Source organism: Homarus americanus, unplaced genomic scaffold (genome assembly GCF_018991925.1).
Source record: "Homarus americanus isolate GMGI-L3 unplaced genomic scaffold, GMGI_Hamer_2.0 scaffold49310, whole genome shotgun sequence".
In the NCBI taxonomy this organism is placed as follows: Eukaryota; Metazoa; Arthropoda; class Malacostraca; order Decapoda; family Nephropidae; genus Homarus; species Homarus americanus.
In genome coordinates, this window is record NW_024735038.1 from 720412 (window position 1) to 746157 (window position 25746).

At 41.8% G+C, this 25746-nt stretch overlaps 1 protein-coding gene across 2 annotated transcripts in view; it reads left to right on the top strand.

The window, feature by feature from the left end:
- The window catches only part of LOC121870770 (rhophilin-2-like), a 129377-nt gene that overhangs the window by 86064 nt on the left and 17567 nt on the right, over positions 1–25746 (top strand). For both annotated transcript variants that reach the window (XM_042372717.1, XM_042372718.1), the window contains exons 3-5: positions 23272–23400; positions 24019–24094; positions 24805–24882. In XM_042372717.1, the coding sequence (XP_042228651.1) occupies positions 23272–23400; positions 24019–24094; positions 24805–24882 (283 nt within the window). The remainder of the gene's footprint in view (positions 1–23271; positions 23401–24018; positions 24095–24804; positions 24883–25746) is intronic.

Below are 25746 nucleotides of genomic sequence, written 5' to 3' on the forward strand. Positions count from 1 at the left end.
CCCTCTCTGCTGTCACCCATAGGTTTTGTAAGGACGTTGACACTTGAGAAGCATTTAAATAAGTGCGAATGTATTGCGTATTTGTAGTGATGGTGTGTGTGTGTGTGTGTGTGTGTGTGTGTGGTGGTGTTGTAGTGATGGTGGTGTTGTTGGTTTCGGTGTTGGTGGTATCGGTGTTGTTGGTGTTATGTTAAGTAGTTGTACTAATGGTGGTAAACATATTTGTCAACATAGACCTCGTTGTAGGGGATAGGGGGTGGGGGGGTCAGGGTGGGTCGATGGGACAGATGGTGCGACAGGTGGGTTAAGGTGAACCAGTTCCTTTCCTTGGGTGGTTGACACTGTTGCTAAGTCGTCGGCTGGCTGGCTAGCTAGCATGGGCCGCTATCACCATGAGCCTGAGAGAGTGGGTCCGAATCCTCCCCGAAACCTTGAGCTCTGTTTGTATGAGTTGGTTATTGGCTGGATGGTAACTGGTCTGTTCGGTGTGAAAGTTAGGACCTGACTTTACTGACCAGGTAGTTCAAGGGAGTGTAAGTGCTCGAGACCATAGACCTTCGAGACCAAGGTGTTGAAGGGAGAGTTTACGGGAGCCCATCGACCCAGACCAGGCACCTGAGCACATCATGTGTAGTACACGTGTTCCTTCCCCTCACCACAGTCACTTGTGTTCTATGTCTACTTCATACCCCAGACACAAACACAGTCGGGGACAAAAGTTCGCCCCCCGTGCTGAAACTGAGCCACGGAAATGAGTCTCCGGACTGACTTACCCTGACTGTTTCATCTTACTTGGGGTCGATGCTGCTTCATTTTGGGCAGGTGCGAAATTTGGACCCCGACTGTACAGTATTCCGGCATAAGACAAAGTGTATTGTTTTTAAGGTCTTGCCAGCCTTCTGCTACAGTATGTTGCAGTGTGGCCGGCGGGCATGTGTTGATCCGCTGGTTTTTAACATTCAGTAGCTATAGTGGATTTCCCCAACCCTTTGGCATGATGCTGGCCCACCAAGAGGTTGTTCCTCTATTGACAGGTATACCCGATAGTGTACTTGTTTACTGCTGTGTGTGAAACTATTATACAAGAGGAAACCAAACTCTAATTCCGGATGGGATCAGAATAAAGTTTTCCAGAACGAAAGATGCAAATGGGAACGGACGTGTAGATCTTAGTCTACACTTCATGAGGCAATTGTGACACCTGACGCAAGTTTCTTATAAAACTGGGTCATCTGTAAAGTCTTGCAGTTATTCGTTTATGCTCTCTTGTGTCATAAAAGCTTCTGAACATAAAGTATATCAGGTTTAAGTTAACTTTGTAATTATCCAAGATGAAACATGTAATTACCAGGAAAGTTGTTTTATTAGTTCATTGACACATGAAGAAAGTGAATATTCAACTGTTGCGGGTCAATTGTATCTTCATTCTAACAATATATTAATTATTTAAATGAAACACTGATATATTATAAACTGTGCTCCAGTAAAACAACAACACACACAGAGCTGTTTAGGACGAGTCTTTTGATATATTTGGTGACGGTGATAAACGACGGTGAATCAGTTTAACGGGGAAGTTGACGAATGTTGATGACGATATACCAGTTTAACCTCAGAGTCTTGCTTGGACTGTCACCGGTATAAAAGCAACGTCGTGTCCCCTGAAGTAAACATGATGTGGGCGGTTTTTTTTTTTTTTTTTGTAGAGATACAACCTTGTGAATCATAGATTTCAAGTTCATCTTTCATCTGGTTCAGTTTGGAGCGAAGACTATTTCTCAGATATGTTCGTCATGTCATCTTTGATATAGAGATGTGCTAAAATGAGAGCCCAGAGACGGCCAACAGGTGAACAAGTAGCATGAGAAGTGGAACATGTTGACATTTGGCTCTTGAGTGTGATGGTCCCGTCTTCCAGAGGCTACACCTAGCATCAACTTTCCCTGGCCGAGGCGGGACTGAACAGTTAGGTTAAACTGACCCAAGATATGTAGGTTTACCTGCGCGTCCCTCTCTGCTACGTTGCCACATCTCCCCCCTCCATTGCCACCACTGGTGCCGCCTCTACATCTCACATTCCATCAATATTTGCCCGGTGAATAGTAATGTATTGATTAAAACGCTTTCTGTTTACCTGCACTGAATATCTTTCCTTTTTTACCTAACTGTACATTCAAGAAACGTTTCTTATGGTTGATTTAAGTATTTACATTGAATTTCAGTATGTACTGTATTTAGCGGGTATCAGTATTCGCATCACTACTGGAAAACGACCGATGTTTAGCTCATGTTTAGGCTGGACGGAGGGGCGTGGCGTGTCGTGTTACCTGGAATGATCGGGTCTAGATGAACCATGGCTGCCAGGTAGGTGAAGTCCCCGGGGGCAGATACCGTATTGTGCACACATTACTGCCGAGGGCGGGGTCTTGTGAGGAGGGGTAGGGATGATGGTGCTTGGTTGTGGTGGGGCGGGGTGCTTCAAGGCCAGACACTGCGGCCTCACCACACCTACCTGCCCCGAGACCTACACCACTGCCCCCTCCTCCCGCCCCGCCCGGCTTCATTGGTTAGACACCACCTTTTTTGTGGGTTTTGTTTGTTTACCACCAAATTAGGTATATTTCTCTATTAATCATGTTATCATAACTATCCGTACACAAGGTGGTGCCATCATCACCCCTATACACTAGGTGGTGGCATCATTACCCCTTTACACTAGGTGGTGGCATCATCACTACTGTACACTAAGTGGTGGTACCATGACCTCCCGTAAACTAGGTGGTGGCATCATCACTCCCATGGAGGTATTTATATCTGCATGATCACCCCTATACACCAGGTGGTAGCATCATCACCCCCATACTCCAGGTGGTGGCATCACACGGTGGTCTTGACACAGTTCCCCAGTGAGGCTGTGTGCGCTGTGTATGAGGGTGGCTGGGGGCGTCCGGGTTTCGTCATTGTATACATAATAATACTGAAAATGCGGAGTGACTCTGCCCTCATCCCTTCTGTGTTGTGGCCCGCAGACACAGTAGGTACATGGTGTCGTGATCTCAAGACATGTACAGTAGATCAGCTTTTTTCTGTATTGTAATCTTAAGACACAACACATAACACGAAGAGTACTTTACTTTGACCTTGTTTCGTATCGATGTATGTTGTGTGTGTTTGTTATTTGTTTTTGTGTGAATATGAAAATGCTTACGAGCGCAACAACACAACACAACAGCGCAACACACACACACACACACACACACACACACACACACACATACATACATACAAACAAGTTTTTACCAATCTGAAGGTCTGCCGGTTGCTACGTGATATTGGACCGAGTTTATCTAGAAGTCAGCCTTCTGGTCACCTGGGGGAAGTTAGTGCCAAGCCACACTAAATTGGCGATTCATTTGTTTACGTGTCGTGTTGTTTATTGGAATGTTGTTTTGTTTGTTTGTTGTTTGAGTAAGTTTAAATTCATGTGTTTATCCATAAATACATAGACGTTTAGTAAGGAATATACTATGTATTTTAGAAAGTATAGAAATTAATGTATATACCAAGAATAACATAGATATATAATATAGAGTATAACTACGGTACATTAACGAGGATATATGTACAGGAAGATAATAAATTTTTAAGATTATATAACAAATGAAAGAACTTTTATGAACTGATATACTTTGTGACCTTTGACATATCCTGGCGGAGTATGAGAAAGTATATATACCTTAAGCTGAGAGTGATAGACAGTTAGTTAAGTTGTATATAATTTAGATCAGTTATTTAAGTTATATGTAATTTGGATTTTTGTATTGAAAGTACGAAAAGGGTGAGTTAAGTGTACGTACTGGCTGTGAACACGTGTACAACTGGGGGTGATTTGTGTGTGTGTGTGTGTGTGTGTGTGTTACGTGTACAACTGGGGGTGATTTATTAGATTCCAGAGTACAGTAAGATTATATAAACCTTTACAGTACAAATAACGTTGGTAGAGAGAGAGAGAGAGAGAGAGAGAGATTACACAGTTCACATTGCTTACATGTACTGTACACCATCCATATATAACCATTGTGTTCACTTCCCACTTCCTGTGCACACAATAATGTCCTGTCAATATACAGGACAACGTTAGATAAACACACACACACACACACAAATACAAGTTTACGTACAGGAATGCGCATGGGAGGAACTGGTTTGGTTTACATGTGCATGCATTTTTACATTCAGAGCTGCACATGTGAAGGACAGGCTTGTTGAATGTTTACACACCAGGGACAATCATGTGCTGGTTGTGGGGGGAGGGGGGTAGGCAGGAGGGGTGTAATACATAAAGGAGCGTGGGAAAAACTGGTGAGGTTGGCTAGGAGGGGGGGTGGGAGGAGTACGTGGGGGGAGGGTGGGAAGAGGGGGAGATAGGTGGGAGTAGAGAGAGACATGTGTGGAAGAGGTGCGGGTAGGTAGAAGGAGGGAGATGTAGGTGAAAGGAGAGGGAACAGGTGGGAGGATGGAAAGGTGAGGAGGGAGACGGAATCAGCTGAGAGGAGGGAAAGGTACCGTAAGTAGGAGGAGGGAGAGGTGGGTGGGGGGAGAGGGAGATAGACGGTAGGAGGGAGAGGTAGGTGGGAGGGAAAACAGAGGCAGGTGGAGGGGAGGGGAGGGGAGGGGAGGAGAGGAGAGGGAGGGAGAGGATAGGAGAGGAGAGAGTTATAAACCGGAGTTCTTTTTTTTTCCACAGTATAACCAAGGACACTTCCAAGCTCAACTGGACCATAATTTCAATACTCTGGTACTTAACCTTTTACCTGAAGATAGATAAGGTTAGGTACACGAATTTTACCTAACTAATACAGGCGACAAGAGAGGTTGAGCTGGATGTTGATATGGGTTTAGTGAGGTTGAATGTGGTTAGTGTATAGGAAACATTTCAAATCAACCTGCAGTGTTTATCCCCCGGTATATACTGTATGTATATATCTCGTTCAATCTTGGAAGAAGGAAAAAAAAGACACCTGGCCACATTCCTCGCCTTAAATGGTCATAATTATTCCAATCTTTCATAACAGGTCATTCAAAGGCCTAAAGAAATATAACAGCTCAGTAATAACCAGAATAATAATAATAATATTAATAGTAATAATCTCAGAACAAAACAGGACTCAGATCCGTTGTCTCAGAACAGGAAATGCCCAGCTCAGAGGTTCCAAAGATGTGTTAGTAGTTATCAAATGCACGGTGTTTGGCTTACAGGTTTATATAGCTTTAAAGAACACTAAATATTGCCGAGTTATTCACGTGACCTGGAGAGTTTTCGGTTTGAATTTTTACCTCTAAAGGGAATTTCGTCTGGGAGCAGTTTGTAAGGTGGAAGTATGGATTGTATTCACTTTAACATACTGTAAGCCTTGAGAGATCACGTGAAGATTAGTCAACCCAGCCTATTTCAATAATTTAACATTCTAACCTAACCTGACCCAACCTAATCTAACCTGACACAACCTAACCTGACATAGCCTAACCTAACCTGACATAACCTAATCTAACCGGGGGTAACATCAGGGTGTTTTAATCAGCTGGTGAAATAAGCTGAGGTGCCAAACTTTCACGTGATCTGCCTAGAATGTGGCCAATACCCTGTCATTCGCTTATAATAATGTCTCGGTATAAATAACGTATGTGCCTTCATTACTTATATTTTTACAGGTGTATGGTGTGTAGTATGTATGGTTGTCTAGTATGTATGGTTGTCTAGTATGTATGGTTGTATGGTATGTATGGTTGTATGGTGTGTAGTATGTATGATGTATGTTGTGTATGAGACAGGCTTGCTTATGGTGAGAGGTTTACGTTGTTGTTAACACTTAATGGGTGAAATTAAAGTGCTTCAGCTGTCACGGGTTATTAAGCAACATTTACCGAGGTTTGTGGTTCTTACGTCTAATGACTTACTTGATAATTACGTCCCCATCTACGCTCTTGTTTATGGTTGTAGTTGTTGTTATTGGTAATGATGTTGTTGTTGATGTTTTTATGCACTTAGGTACTTAAACTATCAGGGTCTTTGAGCACCGTTTTCTGACTTTCTGCTCTTGTTAATTACGTGTGTGTGTGTGTTCCCAGATCATTGAGGCTATGTGACTATAAGATACACCATTCTTTCTTAAATCTAGGTGAAATAATATTCCCCTTCCCCCATCACAAACAGGTATCATTTCTAACACATAATATGATTTTGTCTTTTGTTTGAATATAAGGTCTTGAGTACATTATTTAACACCTTAAGTAGTCATTATACTCGAGGGGAAAGGTTATCGTATGCAAAGGGTTAAGTCATAGTACTCAAAGGGTTAAGTCATCGTACTCAAAGGGTTAACTCTTCGTACGTGTTAAAATATCGTACTCAAGAAATTAAATCATCTTAGTTAAGTGGTTAAATCGTTTTACTCAAGGGGTTAATCGTACTCAATGGACTGTTTCATTATAGTCAGGGGAGTTCGGGTCGTACTCAAGGGGTTAACATCATATTCAATGGGCTAATTCATAATATTTAAGGGGGTAAAGGGGGGGTTGGGGTTGTAGTCAAGGGGTTAACGGTGTAGTAAACATTATTCAAGTTTTTCTTTATATATTTTCCTCGCTGCTAGTTCTTCAGCGTTTGAGGAAAAAAATGGTAATTTCCAAAGACTCTACTAAGACCTACTCGTTGGCCTTCGGGAATAAACAAGGTCTTCTATTTACACACACACACACACACACACACACACACACCGTGGTTGAATACAGATACCTATAATTCCGTTACAAGGCAAAAAAGAAGAAATTTCACGATTGCCAAGACTCAGAACAAGTTAAACCAAAGACATTTACTTCTCCCTCCTCTCCTCCCAAGATCAGGTGTACAGTACAGTACCTTTGTAGATGAGATTGATTAAATTCATAAATAGGTTGGTTGGGTTTTCTCAGGTGCAGAAATAAGAGTTCAGTTATGTTTTGGTCGGTTACACGCCGTTACGTACGTCGACTTATACTGTATTCTTAATTACTGTAAGTCTGTCTGACTCACTCACTCCCTTTCACACACACACACTCCCTCTCTCTCACACACACACACACACAGAGTTCGTACGACCACAACAGCCCCCTACACGCAAACTTCCCAACACACACACACACACACACACACAGAGTTCGTACGTCCACAACAGCCCCCTACACACACACACACCCTCATCCAGCTCCCTCCCACACGCAAACTTCCCAACGCAGACCACCCCCCACCACACCACACACACACCATAAAACAAATGTAGGACAAGAGATCTCCGTGCTGGTGGTGGAGGAGAGGCTGACCACTATACCACACCAGGAAGCAGTCCCGTTAACACAGCCGTTCTCCCCGTTTCTCAACCAACAGATATTTCCCGTTGTGGGTCTTCCGGGGGGGTGAGGGAGATAGTGCGTGTCGATAACGTGTGGGGTGAGGGAGAGAGATGTTGATGTATGATGGGGTGAGGGAGGAGGAGAAAACAAAGAACGATAGGAAGAAGAGACGAAGTAGGTTGAAGCAGCGGAGAGAGGGAGAGAGAAAGGGTGAGAGGCGAGTTCATTCATTGGGGAAACTAGGTGTTCTAAGAAATGACGTCACCACCCATGTTTTCCCGCCAGTTGTCAGCTGTTGTGTGTGTGTGTTTATTTTTGTGTGTGCATTTTTTCTGGTGTTTGTGTAAACTCTTTAGAAAATATACTAATATCTAAGTAAGTATAATTAATGACCAAAGGAAATATTAAATCATTGTGTTTTCCTTCTTTCTCAACAAATTGTATAATACATATAGTCTTGTTTGTTTTTTTCAATCTCGTCATCCATCATGTGGTTAAATCAACAACAGATCTCATTGTTGGAACCTGCACTTCCGTCTCTCACTATTAAGTTAAACAATTGAGGTTTGTGTTTCATAACCTCTCACCCTTTAAGTGTCTAAGCCTATTACGGAAATAATTTGGAGCTGAGATTGTATTTCAAATGAATCGTTGCGAATATAATAGTCTTGTCTAAACACGGAACAGAGTGACTGGCGGGAAAGTGAGTGAAGGGATGTATTTTGCGGTTTGTCTCATGGGATGGCTAGCCGATGTGTGTTTTGGAATGTGATTTGTGGAATGGTTAACAAATGTGTGTCGAAGAATGTGATTGGTGAAATGGCTAGCCGGTGTGTGTGTTCTACAGTGTGATTGGTTGATTCATGTTTACGGTTGGTTAGCTGTGTATTATTGAATGAATGAGCAGTGTTCGTTGTGGAATGTGTTTGTTTGGTGTTCATTGTCGTAGGATGTCGGTGTCGGTGATACAATGGTGGTAATCTCACCTCTAACCAATGTGATCTGGGTTCGATTTCCACTGGGGTCAAATTTGAGAAGGTTGTTTATCCAGGGACATTAACCCAACCTAGCACGGCAGGTTTTCTCCAATATCTTCATATACCAAGACTGTCCCTCACTGGACCTTAGAGAGAATCAGTCAATTGGTTAGTATTGGTAGTGTGCTTGTATTGCGGGCTGTGATTGGCTGTTTGTGTCGCGGGCTGTGATTAGCTGTTTATAGTGTGAGTTGTGATTAACTGTTGGTGTTGTGGTCTGAGATTAGGTGTTTAGATTTTGCAGTCTGTAATTAGCTCTGTGTCGTGTGCTGTGATTGGCTGGTGAGTTGTAAAATCTCCTGTGTGTCGTGTGGAGAACTTAATGACTGGTTACATAACTAAACATTGTTGATTTATACGAGCAGAATGTAGTCTTGTGATTTTAATGGAGTTTGTTATATTCTGTGTCATGATTCTCGTTCCTGTTCGCTTTAATGATCTTAATAGAGATTTATTTACGAATTTACACATTAATTGAGTTAATTCGGTTTGACAGGTATAGGTGTGTCGTGTTAGGCAATATACCGGCGTTTAATGGAACAAACGGAGACACAAACTTAATGGATGGGTCGATGGTGATAATGGTGTCTTTGTTCTCTCAGGAAAAACGTCCCGCGCGTTAAGAGAATTTGGCGGGAATTAGGTTAAGCCTCTCGGGGGCAGTGAACCAACTCTCCTGTTGTCGCCTCTCAATTGTTTGTTACAATATGGAAGAAAGTGTTAGTTTAGGCGGGCTGGTGTTTACCTTTTATAGTTTCACCTTCAAGTACCAGAACACCGGTGACGAATCCATTTGGTTTTGATCTTGCTTATTAGGTCATTGTTTCCATGTGTTAGTTATAGCCCATTTTGATTCGTTCAGATGCTCTTTTATCTATTTAAATATATTCTGAGATCTTGTATCGTCTGTAAGCAACCACACGTTATGACAGCTTAGTTATAATGATGATCTCTGGTGTAATTGTCAGTGTACTCGCCTCGCATGCAAGTGGACTCAGGTTCGATTCCCATGCAGGGTGATACAAAGGCAAGTTTCTGTTACGTCATATGCCTGTCTACCCCATAGTGGATACTAAGCGATTTGCGGGTCGTGTTCCGGGTAAATGGTTAGCCAGTACAGTTGGCGAGTTGTCCGGTCTTTTGGTTGGGTCATGCAGCTCGTTGAATAAGGGTGTGGTTGGGGGTATTTGCGACAGCTTCTTTACCTTGAAAATAATCACAAGGTGGCCCTAGGGCTGGCCAGCCTCGAACACGAGGGGCAACCATTATTGTGATAGTGGTGGCTAGTAATGGGCTCAATATATATTTTTTAACGTTACTACAAGCTGTTGTATTGAAAAAATGAGTTACCGATACGTAATTAAACGTACCCTCCCCCACACTGATGGAGGAGGCTGCTTCCTTGTGTGTTAAAGTTTGCACTTCCTTGTGTAGCAAGTTATATCCTGGTTATAATATTAATGTTTCCTGGTTTTACGAAAGTATTTATTACACGTTTTTGTATCCGTGATCTTGAGTTTTATTGATTATTCATTGTCATTGCTTTTTTTTATATAAGTTTACTCAGGATAACTCGTGCACCAGCATATTGACTCAGTGCACACGAGCTCACGCAACCATCCCTCGGGTAAATTGGCCGTCTACGTGTATGCGGGCATGAAGGACAAGTGATTGGTTCTTGCCGCCACCACCATTGTCCCTCACCTCTTAACACCTGAGAATCATCTTACATAACCTCACCTTATCTCACCTCGGAACCTAAGCAATAAGTAACTTTGTCTTACCCAAAAAAGAAATTCGGCCAAGCATTTTTGTGAACCTGAACCTTACACAACCGACGTGACCCAGACATACACGACCTCGTTTTAGGGGCGGGGGTGGACGTCCTGCGAGCCACGCACCAGTAAGCGCACGTCTTGCCCGAATACGTGTGAAATTTGCATTTTACCTTCCCTGGTGTGGTAGGATGTTATCTTAGATTTCTGAGCAAGACAGTTGTGACTCACTTAACACTTCCGTTGAGTAATTAATAATCTGGGGTTATCTATCAAAAATGTCACTTGGTTGTGTAGAGGAACAAAATAGAATATGTAATGTACCTTTTGTTCTTGACTAAACTAACTTAATTTTGGCTCCGTTAATCATTTTTTCCTCGCACATATCTGAAGATCAGCAGACACATTAGCCTTTACTGTCGTGTTTCGCCTCGTGACAGAACAAAAACTGCTGTGTTGCAAGCTCACACCACAGGATGTGTGTGTGTGTAATAATTTGACCAGTCACGTTGGTTCCTGCTTGAGGAAGGGGGAGGTAAAGAGAGGAGGTGGAGAGAACGGAGATATGAGGTAACTTCCGCGCCCAGCTTTCCTTCACCCTGTGACGTCATCAATCACGTGACCGTTGACGTCATGGCTCAGCTGACTGACTGGGTTGGACGAGAAGCAGTTCGTGTCAGACCCAAACCAGTTGTGGTGGTCGGGCGAGCCTGAACACTTACCTCAGGCTGTGATAGGTTCAATTTACGTACTTTCCAAAGGGAAATTCTACTGACGGATGAAGTTACTATATCGTACCCTGATTGAAAAACTTTGCTTATTGAACTTTTGATATATTGGGGTGTCTGAAGACTTGCCAGACGCCTGCCAAAAGAGGAGAATGTGAACGTTAAACTGTTGACAGTTGTACAGCCGTTGCATGGCATCTCAACTGTTCCTTATTTGAACAGTATTGAATATTAGGAAGTTTGGTGTATGACTGTGTGAGCAGGGTGTTAGTAAGTGGGACTGTTGGTGTGTGAATCCTTCCGTATTTGGTCAACACTGAAGCATCAACAATTCTCATTCGTGAATTGTTGTTCCTCTGATCAGTTCCTTCTTCATTACTTCCGTGTGTTGAGCTCTTTAGTGTCCGAACACCTCCATGACCAAACAGTTATATAAATAAGCTGGTCCTCACTATAACACTTCCTGTATGAATAGCATCATCACCGAAAACTTAATTATCCGGAATATTGTACCCGAACACGGAGATTTATGGCTCGATATATTTTATGGTCCCACTCGGGTTGAGACAAGTTCCTCTTTTGCGTATTGGGCTCAGGAAAGGCTGGTCACTTGGTCAGGTCTGTAGGGGTTGTTGTCGTGGGTACAGTGTAGGTTAGGTCACTATGGGTCGTTGTCGTGGGTATAGTGTAGGTTAGGTCACCATTGGTCGTTGTTGTGGGTATAGATAGTGTAGGTTTGGTCAATCACTGGGTCGTTGTTGTCTTGGGTATAGTGTAGGTTGGGTCACCATGGGTCGTTGCTATCATGAGGCGTCTCCCTTCGTTGATCGTAAGACCAGATAAAACATATAAATAGGTAGAAGGAAAATATCATACTTATATATTCAGCGTCTCGCCATGATAGTGATAACAGATAACTTATTCATCCGTGGCCAGACTACCGTGTGTGTGTGTGTCTGTTTGTGTGCTCCAATGAAAGCCCACATAAGAACATAAGAAGTCTGCAATAGGCCGGTTGGCCTGTGCATGGCAGCTCCTGTCGAGAGTTACTACCACTCTCTACCACCCATGAATCTATGTAGCCTCCTTTTAAATCTTTTCAGCGTTCCAGCACTTACTACAAAGTTGCTAAGCTTGTTCCACTCGTCCACCACCCCATTTGTGAACCATTTCCTTCCTATCTCCCTCCTAAACCTAAACTTACCCAACTTAAATCCGTTGCTTCGAGTCCTATCCTGATACAGGAAACTGAATTGGTGAATAAATTATCATAAAATACCCGGTAGTTTTTCTCTCCATGTTTGTCTGTTAATGTTAATCCCGACTCCCTTAACATTTCCGCCGCAACACACATGGCTGGTGTCCTCACTCTGGTTGCATTTTTGTCGCTGCTGACCTTTACATAATGAGGGTTGTCAGGTTAGGGGTTAATAGCGACAAAATGCTTTAATAACAGTACACTGGTGTGGAGTCGTGGGAAGGCTGACCTGTGTATAATGCTGTGTGTGTGTGAGAGAGAGAGAGACCCAACAATACATTCTGTGATCTCCCAGCATATTCTGGCTTCATGTGACTAACTTAACCTAATCTAATCTAACATTAACCCAACTTATACATGAATTATGCTAAACTCAACCTAATCTACAACCTCTTAACCTTAACGTAACCTAGTCTCATAAGTCTGTCCCATCCTAAGCTTGACGTAAACACTACCTTTGGTTAATGTCTGGAGAGGTGAGGAATGGCTGACCACACAGGGGGTGAGCCAGCCAGGTTGGGTGACTCCTCACTCACCGTCACGGTTTGTAAATTAACAGGAATTTTAATGTCATGTGTTGGGCCCCTCCACACACACACACACTCTCTCTCTCTCTCTCTCTATCACACTTCGTTTGGTCAGGGTTACATATATCTCAAAGGTCAGGAATCTCGCTCGTTACCGATCTGCCAGTAACCACCTTCCCTCAGCCAACACCTGTACGTGCTTGTTGGTGATTACAAGGAAGTTCGTTTCGGCTCAATCTGTGGTTTAATATATACAGTATTACCCCGCCTAATGCGGTTTCACTTAGCGCGTTTTACCATATAAGCCGTGCCTCGCCAGAGCTGAACTTTCACTTAACGCGGGTTTTTTCCACATATACGCGGTGAGTGTCCGGCTCGAGACGCTATTTTTAGATTTGCCCCACCCGCCCGCCTGTGCTCCTCGCCTCTCCCTCCTCCTCCCTCCGCTTGGGCAAGCCGTGCGGTAAGTTGCGCAGTGTGTGTCTTTGTTGCGTTATCACTGACGTCATATGACGTATAGGACTGTGATTGGCCATGCATCCCTACCCCCCTCTGCTGCTAGCTGTAATTGGCTTAAAGTATTATGACGTGACCACCCGGGGAGGGAAGGAGGGAGGGAGGAAAGACGACGCTTGACCTAGCCGCGGCAGTTTCATCCCTCAAGGCCACACCGTGTAAACGCGCATCCATTGTTCCGTAAAATGGCTTCCGCCGGGCTTCCGCCGGACCACCACCGCCACCAGAGAGAGACCTTTCCTTACCTGGACCCAGCGGCACTAAGCCAAAGAAGACACGACGTTCCTTAAGCTACGAGGTGAAGTACCAGATTATTCAAGATTTGGAGAAAGAAACACGGCAAGTTGATCTCGTGCGCCAGCATGGCGTCAACGAATCTACGATTCGCACGATCAAGAAGGATGCAGCCAAGATCAAAGAGCACATGAAAATCACAAAGTCTGCAGGTGCTTCATCTATCAGGTATTGCCAGAACAGGGTGCTGGCAAAAGTGGAAAATTTGCTGGTGAGTTATTTGATTCATCAGGCGCGACGCAACATGGCGGTGGACACGCGCTCAGTGCAGGAGTACGCACGTGAGCTATACGCAGCAGTGTCACGTAAGCTGGGAATTGCAGAGCCCAAACCCTTCAATGCTTCCTCTGGTTGGCTGCATAGGTTTAAGAAGAGGAACAAGATCACCAACATCAACATTGGTGGTGAGGAAGCGAGTGCTGACCGTGTGGCGGCTAGAGATTTTCCTCCGTTCTTACGTGAGATTATGGAGGAAGGACAGTACACTGACGACCAGGTGTTTAACATGGACGAATCTGGTCTTTTCTGGAAAAAGCTACCTTCCAAGACCTTCGTTGTCCAGTCTGCCAGCAAGGTAAGGGGTCGGAAGTTGCAGAAGGAACGCATCACCGTTCTGTTTACCACCAATGCCTCCGGTACCTGTAAACCAAAGTTATCGGTGATTCACACAGCCCGCAAGCCGCACGCCTACAAGAATATGGACATGAACAAGCTTAATGTCCACTGGCTAACCGCACGTAAGGCGTGGATGTCCTCTTCTCTGTCCCTCTTCTGGTTTGACAACTGTTTTGTTCCTGACGTGAAGAAATTCTGCGAGCAACAGAATGTTCCATTCAATATTTTGTTGCTCCTTGACAACGCACCTGGACACTCGCCCCTACTTATGGATCGTCACCCCAACGTAAAAGTGGTCTTCCTTCCTCCCAACACTACGTCATTAATCCAGCCCATGGACCAGGAGTTGATTTGCAATGTGAAAGCTGCGTACTCTGCAAAGAAGTTCAAGCTCCTGAACGACTCTACCAACACCAAGGATGAGTTGCGTATGCTGGGTGACACTGACAGCGAGAGCAAAAGCGACGAGGACAAGGAACAAGAGGTGGCGACTCAAGAACTTCTCGTCAAACAATTTTGGAAGAAGTTTAACGTCAAACAAGCTGTAGACTTCTTGGTGGAGGCATGGGATCTGCTGACTATTGCTACGATTCGTCACGCATGGAGACATGTGTTGCATGGCATACCAGCTGAGAAGAGGAGTGAACCTGTGACTGGTGAGGTTCAGACTGTTGCAGTAGCAGTGGACCTTGCCAGAGAAGCTGCGCTCAATATTACAGCTGAAGGCTTCTCCGAGACCACCAACGAAGACATCCTGGAGGTGATCAGAGATCCTGAAGTGACTGCCGACGAGATGTTGGAAGAAGATCACGTCAGTGAAGAGGAGGAAGAAGGTGCGTCATTCTCCGAAGAACACAGTTTAAGTCATAGTGATATTAAGTGTGCCATAGAGTGTGCAGAGAAAATGAAGTCCGTCCTTTCCCGTGACAATGACGATGACCGCTATGAAGTCTTCCATACCCGGCTGGAGCAGGCTATGGAGCCGTACATCACGGTGTACCAAGACAACATAAACACCAGCCGTCAAAAAAGCATAACCGAGTTCTTTGCCGCAACCCACCACAGCCAGCCCAAGCCAGTGATAGTGACAGAGGTAGAGACAGTGAAGATGACTTTGAGGGATTTGTCAGGGAGGCCATAACAACTGTGGGTGGCAGTGATAGTGACTCACCTGAGGGCCAGTAGCCTGCCCTCTGCCTCGGAACCAGCCTCCATCCCCGTACGCCGACCCATCTCTTCTACTACCGTAAGTGTTCCACCTAACTTTTAGTTTCTCTAACCTAACCTTTATTTTTCCTATGTTAACCTTTATTTTTCCTAACCTAACCTCTTCTATATTACTTGTTTTTTCGTACCATCATAAAGTTAAGATAAAATTTTTACTGCAACATAGTTATGTGTCGTCAAAAAGTGGAGTTTGGGGGTCGGGCCGGTTTCTATTGGAATTAATCCCATATGTTCTGTTGTTCACTTAACGTGGTTTTCACTTAACACGGTACCCTCTGGGTTTTATTGACCGCGTTAAGTGGGGTACAACTGATATATTCCTTCTACGAGAATTGACAGGATAAAACTTTATTTACTTACTCATTTAATCAGTGATCGTCAGGTGATGTTTACTACTCAAACCGCGAGAGAAGGAAGACATACTTTCTTGTCTGTCTACAAGCACGATAACACGACAATGCAAGAATGTAAATAAAGTATAGTCTTGACCTTCCCCCTTGTGTGTGTGCGTATAAGAGGTCAGTGGGTCAAGTGTCAGATCCAGGGTGAGGTAGTTACTGACTGGTGGAGGTTGGTCGGCTGTCACTAGGGGATAGTGCAGTCTGCTGGAAACACTGTGTCCACTCCCACGACCTATAGGGTTTACTAAGCCGGAGTATTGGGATCACGTAAAGAATTAGGCACTCCAGCTTATTTCACTTTAAGATTAGTCACTCTAACACTAACCTAACCTAACCCAACACTACCAGGTGGAGTTTTGGTGATTATTAACCTTTAGGTGAAATAAACTTGGGTGATTGACCTCCAGGTGAAATAAGCTGGGGTGATTAATCCTCAAGTGAAATAAGCTGGGGTGCCTAATCTACAGATGGTTCTTGTGTACATCCAATTTAAGACAATTGTTTATTTCATCAGTTTTATTAATGTTTCTGTTCCTTTACTATATATGTTCATGTTTTAATTTACGTACCTATTTATTGTTAACACTCGTCTAGCTGTTGTCTGACTTCATCCAAGCGCCTTCACCTCACAAGAGACCCACATGTTGATATTTTCCCACCCAGTTGCTGATGTAAGGTTACGTCCCATCACCACAACCCAATTAAGCTACGACACTAATATGCCACTTCAATATAACATAACAATTACACTCGAATTCTTAATGATAAAGTGCGTTCACACCCCTCCCCCGAGTTTAATTTAGAAGAGGGGGGAGAGGGGTGTGAGGTTCGTGTCTTGGAGAATCGGTATCTCAGAATGTGTATAGTGCAGGTATACAATGTACTTAGACCGTTCAGATAAACAATGTAGATAAGACATTGCGACAGTACAGTTATACAAACCTCTTGATATATATATTATCATGAGGTGACGTCTGATATCTGGAGATGATTACCATAATTATGTGACAGGTTCATATATAAGTCAAGGACTATTGTCACTTAACTCTCTCTTGTCCGGGATTTGATTAGATTAAAGATCAAACATTCCTGCGGATGTTTTAAGGGAGCCTCAAGTCATTTTAGTTCTTGAGCACGTACGTATTTTCCCCTTGTGTTGTTTCATTCATTCTTGAGCACGTATTATCATCTCGTGTTCCGTATCATTAGGTATAATGCTATATTAGACTAATATATATTGTCGTCTTGTGTTTTTATTGTGCTTGTTCTGTTCAATTACCTTGTGCTCTGTTTTCCTGTTTTTGTTGTCTTGCTCATACATAAACATCCTTCTAGGAAAAACACTCATCACTGGGCTTGCAATTTCACTGGCAAAACCTCACTAGATTTAAAAACCAAACGAATATATTATAACTGGTAGATAAGCTTTCACCAAGTGTTCCGACTCCACTGTTTCAAATAGAATTGGAGGAAAATAAGATTTACGTTTGAACATTTCGGGTTATAGTCTAGACTGTAAACAAAGATATTGTTTTTAAGATATGGAAGTTTAAATGGATGAATTAGAACTATATTAATAATAAATGAAATCGTTTTTTTTGTGTAGTTGTTGAGAATCCAAGCTATGGCTCATTAAATATCCTCAGTGGGGAGTACAGTATATAAATCGCACGCGCAGTTAAAGTCACAACCAACGCACGTAATTGAATGAGACCTTGGGACAGGCATATAAATTCTCACTCATTTATTTATTTATTTATTTGTATTAATTTAAGCCATAATTGAAACTGAGATCCTAAACATTCAAGACTTTTTTTAATATTAATTACGTTGGCAAAAAAATAAATAAATAAATAAATCTGCCAGTAGGGCCTGAAACTAACGACTGCCCCTGGTGCCCCCAATGCCCCGAGCAAGAAAATGTGTTGCCCCGTGGGTTAAGTGAATTGTAGTCCATTATAAATTGTTATAACATTTGAAATTGACGAACTGTTTGATTAACAATGGGTTATGGAAGAAGAGAAAGTCTAATTATGTAATGAAAGAAGAGAAATTGCTATCAATCCCTTTGAAAATATAGACAGCAATAACATTATCTCAAATACTTAAATTGTATAATTAAGTATGTAGTATAATATGAAGAGAAAAATAACATAACATGGGATAAGGAATTGTAATATTTTGTTGAGATTTACAACCAGGATGTCCAGGTGAAGCACAAAGGCAGAGTGGAAGCTAGAGTTGCGGCGACGGTTGGGAGGCAAGAGGTGTGTGACGGCGGCTTCCGGTGTGTCTGTGGCTCCCGGGCTACTGGCTTTCTTTGTTGCTTAGCTCTTGGCTTTGTCTTACCCTGTGGCTTATACTCTTTGTAGTCTCATGTTTTTTTTTTTCATATGTTCCTTGTTGTCATCTCCGGTTTGTTGTTTTCTTGTGTCGTGTGTGTTTATTTGTCACTCCATGACGTGGATTCATGGGTGTGCGCACTGTACGGACAGAAGTTCCCTAGGACAAAATCCCCTGAAAACCCCCTCATTCAAATTGCAAAGTAGGACAATTTCCCCCATTTTAATATTGATGTTTCTCAGAGTTAGGTTAGATCATGTTAGATTTGTTTTGTTTTTGTCTTGGGGGATATTGTTCTTGGGAGTTTTTGTCCATGGGGGATTTTTGGCCAAAAGGGATTTTGCCCTACCCTCGTATTCCTGTCTTCTGCTGTAATACTTGTTTTCTTCGTTTTTCTAACATAACTGTTGTACTATCGTCCTTTTATTGTTTTCGGGCGTGATCACGCGGTTTTATATTTGGCGTTCTCTCGAATTTTTAGTTTATTGTTTTCCTCCTATGTTTTTTTATTAAGTGTTGGACATAACTGGACAGTGAATCCTCCATGATCACACACAAAAATATTGTATTCCTTCCCTTGTACTCGTGTTTATTGACGACCCTCCCAAGTCTTTATCTATAGTATTTTCTTGTAATATAGTGTCCTCTAATTCATATATTATATTTAATGTACAATGGTAAGGAGTATGTCAGTTCAATCAGGGATAGCCAAAGAAAGCTATAACTCCTTATAATACGATGCAAAGTCATCTTACTCGAGGGAATTAGTCACCGTAGTCAAAGGTTTAAGATATCCTATGCAAGGGATTACGATCATTATGTTCTTCAGTAATTGTATTCAAGGGTTAAGTTACTGTACTCTAAGAGTTAATTAACTCGAGGCCCCTTGAATCGAGGGGTATACCTTACTCATTGAACTAACTATTGTATTCAGGGGACAAAGGTTCTTCGGGATTCATCTGTGTGAGGACAGGATGGGGACGGGTGGGGGTTCAGGGTTGAGTACAAGGCGTGTTTGTGAATCAAAGACACTGCGTTGTTTGGTGAGGTACACAGGCGTCGTGAGACCAGCCCGCAGTAATCTCTCACATTTGCTTTGTGAGAAGCGTAGAGCAGCTCCTATGAAGAACTGTACTGTATGTGTACACTCAGCGAATGGAGGCCTGTCACCTGCGGCGCGCGCAGGGGCTCGCTGCCTGATACAAGTACCCTGTATCAGTGCACTGCGTTTTTTTTTCTCTCATTGAACCCAAGTGAACCCCAGCGATATATTCAAGGACATTGTTTATTTTGATATGCATTAATTTATAATCCGAAGAATCTAACTTAATGTAAATATTCATTAAATATATTTCAACCGGAATAATTAAAATCTTGAGTATCATTGCTGAACAAGTGTGATTCAACGGGTATGTTTATCATGGAGTTCAGAGAGTGCATCATGGGGTTCATTGGAGTAAAAAAATGACACCGCCGGCGTCGTATTCATGTACAGTACTGTATATTATGCAACGATCATTTAACAACACGTAAATCCTTGTTGTTGTTTTTAGTTCACGTTCTGCTAAAGGATAAAACTTTCATTTCATGGGAAGAAAAGCAGAGAAGCTTTCTCATACCGGATGTAAATACCAAAATTCGTGTCACATTGGTAAGATATGGTTACTTTAGTCCCACAATTCAAAGAAATACAGCAATTTTGGGGCAATCGGACGAAAATTATTTCACATTCTTTTTCATACCTGCCAAAGGGGAAACTACTACTGCCATTTTCTTTATACTAGGAAAGAATGTATAACTTCGAGCCATATTAGACCTTATTTCCTCTGGTAATGAAGCGAAAAAGGCCAACCCTGACTTGTGGCCGATTCTTGGTGACTACTGTTTTTTTTTTCGAAATTTGTAAGATAAATACATCCTTCCCGGGAGCTGTAAACTGCCGTTGCAAAGTTTTAAGTCAACCCAATTAGCTTTTTTTTCTGAAGAAACCTTACCCTATTCTGACTGGCACCTCACGCGCCACTACCATTTAATAGCTAATTCTTGCCTTAGTCGCCCTTATGTTTCTTGTCACTAACGCTACTTCGTTTGTTCTTGCTTTGGCCGTGAACTGACACAGTGTATTGTGTTGTAGACTGGTAAACTGACATTGTTTGATTGTAGACTGGTAAAACTGAAGTTTTGTTTAATGCGTACTAATAGTCTCTGGCCAGATTCTGAGGGACATAGCCCGGCAACTCTCCCACAGCATCCGGGTCAGACGTTATTACACGACAATTATCGTAGTGTTATCACCAGCAATCATCGCATGCTCAATTATCGTGCCACAAGTATCGTTGCTGTCGTATCTACTGGGAAGCGTTGTATGGTTGAACTCTCACAAGACACACATACACAAACAGTCAAACACTCCCCCACACATACACATAACAAACACGCATACAACTTAACAAGTAATAAATGGGTTTTAGAATGTTGGTACATGAGGATAGCTGTGACTGACCCACAGGTGATCATCCGAGCAGCCATTAGAGTACTATGTGGGTCACCATGGCCCCGGAAGCCATGATTGGGCCAGATTGTAGCAGGATCAATGTATGTATGTACTAAATATGCATATATGACATGTATGTGTAAATAACGTACTGTGATTATAATGTACGAGTATGTATGTATGTATGTATGGTTGTATGGTTATTTTACCCATTGTGTGGATATTAGGGAATGGTGTTTAATTGTGTGTACGTAAAACACACACACACACACACAGTCGTAGTGTCATTGGGTAGTAATAACTTCCGGATTGAGGGTGTAATGGGTATTTTTTTTTTTTTTTTGAGGGGTGGGGGTATTGGTTATAGGAGGGGGTACCAGGGCTTGGGGATGCTGGCTAAATGGCTCTATACATTCTTCCAACGTAATTGTTCCCACGCCCACGCCTCAGTCATTTTTAATTGCCCCCACGCCCTCTCAGCCTCGATGCCGCCGCGGAATTTCACCAGTGGGCGAAATCCCACCATCAAGAATACAGTACTCTAAAGTTTCCTCTGGCCTAAGATTCAGCTGGAAGGTTTCCAGTGGACAAAATTCGACCACCGAAAGTGATAGAAATATCTCGCCACGAAAATAATGAATGAAGTTTCACCACCAAAATAATAAACTGGACAAAATTTCTCCACTAGAATAATGAATTAGAAAAAAATCCAAAGTTAGGTTATACACCCAGATAAGCAAGGTTAGAAAAAAATGTCTGGTCTCATTTTTCTACTGTTCCTTATTGTCCGACTGTGATATAAGACACGGTATTCTTCATTTTTTCTAACGATTGCCATGTGCCATATCACTTTTGTCGTGATATGAGACATTACTGTAGTTTTCATTTTCTAACGCCACTGTACAGTATACTGCCGTGTATCGTAAGTCCACACTATTGTTAAGTGTACTCGCGAGCTTAACCCGAGGGTGTTAGATTGTTGTGATTTCATACCTATCGAAAATTAGCCCATGAGTTTACTTGATACTGGCCTGGGCGAGAAGCAAAGTAAACTCGACCGTATTACTATCGTGAAGAGGGTCTACCTTAACTGTAAACATCTCGTGGTACTGGATTGAAGGAAATGACAAACTCAGCCTTATTGTCATCTTATCAGTAAGGTCCTGCGTATTAGTGTTAACTTTTGGCATGTACCGGGTGCGGAGTAACAAGGTAAACTCGTACTTATACCCCCGCAAAATAAGGTCCAGAGTTTGAGTGTGGTCACCTAGGACTTCGTGTTGGTAGTTCACCAGACTTGACTTACCTACCCTTGGGCCATACTCTTATCAACAAAAAATTTTATTACAGGTTTTCACCAAATTCCAATGAAGGTCGGGTTTTTTAATATCACTCATTAGATGTTAGTAAAGTGCTTATCGGTGTTCGAGTATTAATTACACTTTATCACTGTTGACGTTCGTAAATACTGTGCCCAATTATTCATTTAGGAAAAGCTAAACTAATGTAATTTAAAGAAAAATTACATGCATTTATGGAATCTATGATTGATAGACACAACTTCATTTGTGTAAGAATTTCAGTTTTAAGTATTTTTCTCCTGTAAGTCAGACTCAATTTATGTAGCTGTACCCATAACTACTTTTGTATTCGAATTACAGGGGTACTTACTTGAACTGAAGGTTTTGTATTTATGATGTTTGTTTGTCGTGTTATCTATTGGCTGGTTGGCTCTGTTGCTACTGTTTGTACTACTCGTTGTTCAGTGTTCCACTTTAGCTTATCGTATGTGTAAAATTTTGATTTTTTGTATGTATACAGTATGTGTTTGTAATTTTTGGTGTATGTTTGGGTGTTTTATAAAAGTGTGTACACATTAGAAGTGATGCACCCATGCATACTCTTATGTGTAGGTGGTGATGAGGGGAAAAGGGGGGAGGCTGGAAAGGTACTCAAAGAAAAGATAGTAGAAGTAGAGGGGTTTGTTATAATGTTATTACTGCGCTTCAGCAAGGTTAGTAATGTACTAGTTAAACAACAAGAAAAAATTGAAACAATTCTGTAGCAGGGGGCAATTAATTAACTTAATGAGTTAATTTTTAAAATCCTAATTAACTTAATTGCAATGTTATCAAATTAATTGATGAATTCTGATTAATTATCGATTAACTCATAAGAAAAAATAACAAGTATATATATAATACACACGAACCCTTGCGCCCAGTGAGTGAGCATCCATACCGTTGGCTTTCCTGTACAGTACTGCTGTACACGCATAGCTCACAGGCATGGGTCAATTAATTAACATAGTCATTAACTTGTACAAGTTATCGATTAAGTTAACTTAACAAGTTAACTTTTAAAATTCTTAGTCAGAAAAAATTAAAATTAACTTAACTAGTTAAATTTGAAAGTTAATTCCCCCATGCCCGTTCTGTAGAGGGGGAGAGTGACGGGGACCCTTTGAAGGAAGGCCTTCCTGGGCTGGGTTTATGTAAGATGGTAATGTTATGTACACACCCCTGAAGGGAGATAAAACATGTCTATTAGTTTGTGTCATTAATTACTTATTGTTACAGTTGGTAATTTTATTTTTTGTTGCATTAAACTTCATTTGTGCTAGTGTCTGCTGACAGTTAAGTGTAATGCTACTGTGTTTACCTGCAGTGCCACTCACAACAAGAGGATGAAGGAGCAGGTGTCATTGGAGCTGCAGTTTGTCAACAGCAACTTGCAGCTGCTCAAGGAACAGCTGACAGAACTCAACAGCTCTGTCGAGATCTACCAGGGCTCAGGGTACGTATTTCACCTTTACTATACCTTCTGTGCTTCAATGTTTCCACACAGAGGTTGTCACAGTATTTTTTTTTTAATCTTTACCCTTGTACAGTAGTGTTGACCCTTTTGAAGGTTGAACGTGCTTTCGGTGTAATGAGTCAGAAATTCAGCTAACCTCTCACATTATATTCTGGTAACCTCCCAAGATTTTGTAACCTGGTAAATGTCGTTGAACCTTATTTAGTAATGGCGCATAGTGGAGTCTGGTATTTTCACCATTTGTGTTCAGCGATGTTTCCAGGATCATATTATTGTATTACAGTACTACACAAAGGCATTTCCAATATTTTTTGTTTTAGTAAAATAAAATCTAATAATGACTGTCCAGCACTTTGAGGACATACTACATCTTATTGTCAGCATATCTGCCATTAAACTGTACTGTATCGTACGGAATATGCTTTTTACCCAAGTCACACTATATCTGCATGGCTCAAAATAAGACTTTTGTAAGTAATATTTGCCTTTTTCTTACATATTAATGTCTAGAAAAATAATTAACATAGGAACAAACTCATTTACAGAGCACAGACTGTGAGGACTGTCAGTAAAAAAAATTTTTCTATGTATTTAAAGGTCAAAACGCAGCATCCCGATGATCCCTCTGGGGCTCAAGGAGACTAAAGAGATCAACTTCAGAGAACCATTTAAGGTAATGTTGCTACTGTCGTATGTTTTATTCGTTACACCTTTATGTTCAGTCAGTAAAATAAGTATCGACCACCCCCAACCCCAAGGTTGGTGGAATAGAAAATTAGCAATGTGAACCAAGTGACGCCGGTAACCACAGGTACAATACACAATTAGTTTCAGCACAATGTTTCATAATTGTTACATACGGCAGGGTGATCGTTATTTTTATTTTCAACAAAAGTACATACTAACGGACCTGAAGGGATGAAGAGAATAAACAATTTAGGAACTACTATATTGTGAAGCCCCAGACCATTATGACCCCAGACAAAATGAGCATCAATATTGGAATGCTTTCTTGGCAAACTATGACCTTCACTTTTGGTTTTATTTGATGGGAGAGTGTTTATTGCTGACGCTCTGAACTGACAATCTAGTGGTCCTTGGTTTGGCTCAAATGTAAGGAGAGAATCTTTTGGATATACACATATCCTTATAGATATGGGGTAGGTATGTGTATTCCATCACATTTGGTCTGAGAGATCCACTCATAAATAATCTCCAATTTTTTAGTAGTCTGTAAACCAAGATTTACAAATTACTACAGGACACGTTCAGGTGTGGTGTACAATCTCACTGTGTTCTACATTATCATTCATATTCACAATATTTTTTCTATCCCTACTGTACTGTTATTGAGTTTTCAGTGCTGGTGTTCTTCATTTGCAGGACTTCATCTTGGAACATTACAGTGAGGAACCAGACAAGTATGATGAAGCCATCACAGAATTTATGGACCTAAGAGGGGTAAGTTCTTTTTTCTTTTCTTTTTTTTCATCATTACAGTATACTGTATTAGCTTCATTAATGAAAAAATACCAATACCAACAGTAGTTGGTTAATGTGTGTGGAGAATCAGCAAATGGATTGTTGGTGTTGTATTGTCAAGAGTTACAACACAAATGGGCAGTATCAGAAGTCCAAACAGTGCAAGAGATACAAAATTTGAGAATAGGCAATCTCTTTTTGATGAACATAATAGTGTATATAACTGAGGGGGATAATCAAGGATAGTCTTTTCTCATAGAACTTCCCTTTAAGATACCTCTCCTTTCCACCCCTACTTACATATCCTCCCCATCTAGTATGGGATTGAGTCTTGCCAGGGCCGGGGGCAAAGAATATTTTTCGGCCATTCTCAACCTGAGTGCCACCCCAGAGAACAGGTTGTTTGAGGTTGAGTCTTTGGCTAATATGTAATGCAAGTGAGCTTTGTAGTCTTTCAACAACACTTGTTTTATTTATACAGTAAATACTGTATTGTGCCTGTGTAAAGGCCAAATAGGATCTTTGATGGGAGACCAATCTATTCTGAGGTGCTAAAGGAAAAATTTTCCATAAAAAATGTAAATTTATTTACAATAATATACACACAAAATAGAAAACACTAATATTATATTCAAGTTACTAGGGGAGTATAATGATCTGCCGACACCTGAACATCAGGTGCAATATAATAGCTCTGCCGACAAGTCTGTCAGTAGTGGTGTATGGAGACGTGAGGTCGACTTGAGTACAGAGGAGTTCCAGCTCCCCCGAACAGCATACTCAAGGGATGGGGTTAGTCTTAAGTCGCCCCTGAAGTGGGATCCAGGTTGACTCTGGTCTGCT